The sequence below is a fragment of the Chinchilla lanigera genome, unplaced genomic scaffold, assembly GCF_000276665.1.
Source record: "Chinchilla lanigera isolate Chin_1 unplaced genomic scaffold, ChiLan1.0 scaffold00076, whole genome shotgun sequence".
NCBI classification, from domain to species: domain Eukaryota; kingdom Metazoa; phylum Chordata; class Mammalia; order Rodentia; family Chinchillidae; genus Chinchilla; species Chinchilla lanigera.
In genome coordinates this window covers 5,238,045-5,244,044 of record NW_004955477.1, presented here as the reverse complement: position 1 = coordinate 5,244,044, position 6,000 = coordinate 5,238,045, and the positions used below count along the sequence as shown (strand labels likewise).

At 43.5% G+C, this 6,000-nt stretch overlaps 1 protein-coding gene across 3 annotated transcripts in view; it reads right to left on the bottom strand.

Moving 5' to 3' along the window:
* Positions 1-232: 232 nt before the first annotated feature.
* Dock1 (dedicator of cytokinesis 1) overlaps positions 233-6,000 on the bottom strand; it is a 518,033-nt gene continuing 512,265 nt past the window's right edge. For all 3 annotated transcript variants that reach the window (XM_005402009.2, XM_005402010.2, XM_013503070.1), the window contains exons 51-52: positions 4,705-4,856; positions 233-1,415 (exon numbers count right to left, since the gene is read on the bottom strand). In XM_005402009.2, coding sequence (XP_005402066.1) covers positions 1,320-1,415; positions 4,705-4,856 — 248 coding nt within the window. In that variant the 3' untranslated portion in view covers positions 233-1,319. The remainder of the gene's footprint in view (positions 1,416-4,704; positions 4,857-6,000) is intronic.

Below are 6,000 nucleotides of genomic sequence, written 5' to 3'. Positions count from 1 at the left end.
AGAATCCCCAGCATAGAAGAGAGCTTAAAGCAGCACTCTGCCTGCCTTTGTCTGTAAGGATGTGCAGACATACGAAGAAATGCGGATGCTTTCTATCGGGGTTGCGAATTAGAGACAACTAAATCGACAAAATTATATTTGAGGACAATATATTTTTTCACTTTAAGAAAGCAGAAGAGAGACAGCAGCATTTGTATTTTATGTTGAAGAATAAAAACAAAGCAGGCCACTGTTGAATCTTTTTAAATAACATTTTATTTTCCATTGTCAATGAGTAACTTTGAAGTCTACTAGAACAGTATCATGGTCATAGTGAATAAAAAAATATAGATGGCAGAATAAAAATATTAGGTTATACAAAGTTAGTTTTAAAACATTATTGTCCACCAACATTCTCAGGATTTTGGAGTTCTTAAAAACAAATTTAATTTGTGGGGCTTTTTTTGTGGTTGTTTTGTTTTTACATTTCCAGCAGTTAAAAATTAAGAACACATACTGAGAATCATTTGCAGATGTCTATTACAATAGACACAAGGACCACAAAAATTAAAACAAGTTCTAAGAACCATCATATATACAAACTTCTGTACAGAATGAGGACACAAAGAATTCATCCAATTAAAACCATCTCTTGTGGCATACATATTCTTTTTCAAAAAAGAATGAAAGTTTATTCTGCTATACTCATGTTTATTTTTCCATTTGATCCAGTATTCATAATGGAATTTCTACTCCATAAATTAGTAACTTCAGTAGCTGAGAAATATCCTATTTTAAATTATACCAAGAAAAAAAATCAGGAACTTCCCTGAAGGGTTGAACTAGTTGTCAGATATAGACTGAAGACATAACCAACATAAAGTCACACCACAGATGCGGAAAGGAGAGGATCTGATCAAACATCCCAGGAGAGTGAGCGAGGGCCTGGGCTGCAGAGAGAACTCGAGGATTCTTACACACCCTGCTATACAGCTTCTCACCAGTAATGGCCTCACTTCTTCCACTTGGCTGACCTCAGATCAGCTGAGCTCTTTGCTAATACAAGTCATTTGGCACATAAAAGGAAGGACGTTTGGGCAAGACTGTGGCTTTCTAAAGGAATGTGCACTTGGAAACCCCCAACTTTGATAAACACAGTGGTATGTCCTGGCCCCATACTCTCCACGCTCCATAACGTTATGGCTAGAAACAACTCCTCTTACAGAAAAGCCATTGAACTAAAGGTCAGACTTTGCAGGCCCAGTGAGGTAAACATCCAACACGGAAGAATTTGAGGGGAGGAAAGACGACGGGTTGCTCTTCCGAGAGTCTCACTGCTTTCACTGCACGATCCCGGAGTCCACAGATGTCTGCTTGCGGGTCGTCTTTGGAGGAGGAGGAGGTGGAGTTTTGCTGGGCAGCGGAGGTGGCAGTTGCTGGAAAACATAAATATGCAGAAGATATCACATTACTGATGCCCCCACAGGAAAGCACCAGTCCCCGTGTGGTGTCTCACGTGCCATAGTGCCTCTACACTCCCTGCAATGGAGCCACCCCTTCCATGTGATTGGGCTTCCATCCTGCTTGGCTCAGCAGTGGCAGATCTGCTGCGATTAGGACCGGGTTGCCTGGCAGCCACAGGCCTTTCTGATGTCTCTGAGTGCTTTTCACAAGGGCTATGCAGGCTCTGAGAAGCACAACGACCCCTTTGCTGTTTTAGATCTAGTGCTATTGAATGAGCAATTGATGTACTGTGTGAGGACAGGCATGTCCTTAGAGATGTTCCCCAGGGTCAGCTGAGAGTCCCTTCCTTGCTTTCTGAACAGAAAGCCAAGGTCAGCAAGCTTTTCCAGGAGAGGGCCAGAAAGTAAACACTTTCAGTTTTGTGGGGCTTATAATCTCTGCTGAGGCTGGAGAGCAGCCAGAGCTAGTAAAGGAACGGCTGTAGCTGTGTTCCAAGAAAACTTTACCAAAACAGGTGGCTGATTGGATGTGGCCTGTAGGTCACATATTGCGTCAGATTCCCAAGAAAGAATTGTAACTAGAAAGTTCATACAAAAATCCTGCCCCATGTACTTGCTAGGCTATACATGATATAGGCAGTTGCTATCCTATTGCTCTTGGGACCCTCATGCCCATCACAAGCACCTGATAAAAGGAGATGCTCTGTAGAGATGGGTCAGTCATACAGGTAAATGAGTAAGTGAAAAAATGAACAGATCAGGTAGACAGGTGTACTCCTATTCTGGGAGGAGTCAGGATAAAATCCCCAAACATACCAACTAACTCATAGATAAGTGTGGATTTTTGCAGCTTCTTTACTCAGGTGCACATTTAGCTGGATGAGAGAAAAGAAGTTTTTCGAGGACAGAATAGTGACACAGTCATCTCCCACTCACTGCCCAAATTTCCTCCTGATTCATAAGTAAATATAGTACCAAATGACCTAGTGCTGAACAGGCAGAGGAAAACAGAATAAACAGATGAAATGATATTTAGACATTGTAAAAAGAAAAGTGAAGTAACAGATATATAGGTCTTTTTAAATCTTGGTAAGAGTGGTTAATAGAAACAGCTATTTTGAGGTCTGATAACATGAGTTTCCATGAGTAATTGTGGGCCAGACCAACACAATCTGATACAAAGATGATGCCAGAGATGCCCTTTGTGCCAGATATGAGAATGTCAGGTTTCTCACCATTAAGTACAATGATAGCTCAGATTACTGGTCATAGAGCCATTTCCAAAGAAATGTCAGTTTAAAATGGCAATAACCAGAGAAAGAGTTGTCTACAAGCCTGAAGCCGATCAATGAGAGTGACAAGAGGCTATCGATCAGCCCCCACCCCAGGAAGACGAATGATCATTATCCTAAATGGCTCCCAGGGCCCATGCAAAGGGAGGCACCCTAGGAAACACTGTTGTTAATTATGACACACTAAGCACCTGCCTGTCACCTGAACATTTTCTCATGCTGCAATTAAACAAGAAATGCATAGCAAAGAATTGGGTAATTAATCTGATTGAATTCAACCTCCTTTATAAATTGAGCCAAAGCTCATGCATATTAGTGCTTTACTTAATCAACTGCACGTGGCATCAGTAACTTAGAATGACGTATTCAGGAAATGGAGGCAATAAAAATGTTACCCCTGAGTTTATCTGTAACAGCAATGAAACTGACACTAATTCCAAGTTCAGAACTTTCAGTGTAGGGAGACCTGGGGGACATTTTTGCTTTCCCTTTTGGGATAACATGCTTGCGGTTACAAGTGCCTAGGAAGCTCAGGTTTATATTTTCATGATCGCAGTGAACTCTTTTTTCCCCTGCAAAGCCCTTTTCATAAGGAAACCTGGTCCCTTTTCCAGGGCCAGTTCCCTATTGTGATATCTCTAGGGAGACAGCATCTATTTAAATGGCACTTTAGCCTCATAAAATCCACCTGTCCCTTTAATGCCAGAGGTTTTAGCTTTCTTATACAAAAGTGTCAAATCGCACTATTAATAAATACCCTCTCCCCTCCACTTCTTTCAAGAGAGATTTAAAATTTTGGAAAGCACTGAGTCAAAAAGAAAAAGAAATAGCATGAGCAATTTATAATGTTTAGGAAGAGAGAAAAAAAGCACCCATGTCATGGAAGCCACCGAACAGTTTCATGTCCTTAATGCATTACACAAATTCTGTGGCCATATAATTACTTTATGGAAGTTGAATAGCAAACCATATGACCAGCTGCACAAACATGAGCAAGGGATTTATGCTGATTTAATTTTATAAAGCTGTGACTATCTTAGTCTGGTGGGTGGGCCTGGAAGAGCACATTCCAGCGGCTGTTGTGTAAACCACAGAACTCCTCCACCAGCTGACCTCTGCATATGCTGCACCCTAAGCCATGGAGAATTCAGGAAGTGGGGGCTCAGGGATAGGCAACACAGGACAGCAGCTGGGCGATCCAGGAACACGTGGTGGAGCTGAAAAGAATGTTTCCAGAACTGGCACCTGGTAGCAGAGGCCCTGGTTTAAATAGGATAACACTTGTCACTAATGTTTGCATTACTAGACAGCTCGAGGACACTTGGCAGGAGTATATCAGACAGGATTACTGACTAAAACAGAATGTACGAGGAGTGCCACCCCAGGGAGGGTGCTGACGAGGGGTTTGGCCAGCTGCTCAGACTTAGAAAAGTCACTACTACTGGCCAGCACCCCAAACCAAAAGGGTAGGAGGGCCTCAGGCTCAGTTAGGAAAAGCTGTGCCCAGGACCTCCCAGCTGGAGTGCGATGCCAGCCAGAGGAATTGTTGGAACAGGAGCTACTTTAGGGATAAGTCAGTGCCAGGAGGAGCCACCTCCCTTACAGGGCAATATGGCCAACACTTAACCCAGTCAGACAGATGTCTTGGTGGGAAAGCTACTTCTCAAAATCGGAATTTCACAGTTGCGTCTCCACATTGGAATGACCTCTGAAGCAAGGACAACCATTTGGAACTTCTATTCTTTTTGTCCTTGTTTCAAGCATGATTTGGGGATGAGTGTTTCTCTGCAGTGAGGATGGCGCAGAAACACAGGCCATGCATACTGGAGTCCTTACTGCTTTAACACCTTCTCTCAAAATCAAATCTAGAACCGTGTTATAATTTTTCTTGTTAGCCTATAGTAAACCTGGTAACAGCTGTAACAGGTGATTGCTATGCTGTTGAAGTCCCGCTGCAGATCTATGCTTACCCTCTGGTGTGGAGGAGGCGGGGGAGGTGTCGCTGAGCCGATCAGGTCCTGGTTTTCCATCACATTCCCATAGTCTGCCACGCTGCCCTTGAGAGGCAGAGGGGGCGGGACATCGGGCACATCCATCCCTGTTATGCCGTTCAGCTCCAAACCTGGAAAATTGGGATCTATTTAAAATCAGACCTACACACTCATGGAACCCGATGGCTCACAGGGCTGCTCTTTGCTCTCTCCTCGCTCCTTGAGAGCATTTTATATCACACACTGCCTTGCCAGCACAGCAGAGGCCTTTAGTGGTAGAGAATGAAAAGGGTGACATTCTCTCCAAATGGAATGTTCTAGAAAGGGAATAAAAAGTACCATGAGACACCTAAAACCAGAGCTTAAAGCAAGGCATCAATCCATTAGGAATCGCTAATGTCACCCTGGCCTTTCTTGATCTCCTTTCCCTTGGTGGCATCTACACAGTTGGTATCGCAAGGGCTGGCTGTGGCTACTGCTGTCATATCCTGCCAGGCTTCTATTGTCAGCCTGCCATAGTTACTCCCTGACGTGGTTCAGTAAGCAGAATCCAATGGTGCCGCACACAGCCAGCCACCCACCCTTCCCCTCTCTCACCAGGGAAGCTCACAACTGTGTGCAACAAAGGCATCAGCAGCTGTAGTACTGCTCCTTTACGTAAGCTGACGGGAAGGACAGCTGATTGCAAAAGTAAATGGGAAAATAGCTGTTTTCAAAGGAGGAATAATCATTGAGGCAGAGTTTTTTTTTGCAACCCTTGTTGAGACTCTTGCAAATAATTTGTTCTCTTTCACATCAAAGAGAGAAAAGTTGATATGTTTACTGATGTGTGTCTTTTGGAGTTTTCACCAGTGATTCATCTGCTGAGAAATCCTTCCTTAAGAAAACACTTCCCAGGGTGGAAGCTGTGCCACAGAACTGGGGAGAGCAACAGGAAGACTTCTGACTGGGAGACTGTCCTCCGCAGTGGTAAATTTTATCATGGCAAAATCGACATGACACAATATTGGCCACTTTAACCCATCTTTTAATGTATAATCCAATGGCACTGACTACATTGACTGTGAAATCATCCCTACTATGTATGTCCAAAGTTCATCATCCCAGACAGGAATCTTCTACCCACTAAGCAACAATTCCCCATCTTTCACTCCTTCCAGCCTCTGGTTACCTCTACCCTCTCTGCCTCCTTGATGCTGCCTAATCTAGATACTTCGTATCATGACATGTTCTTTTGTGATTGGCTCATTTCACTGAGTTTCATGATTCTGAGCT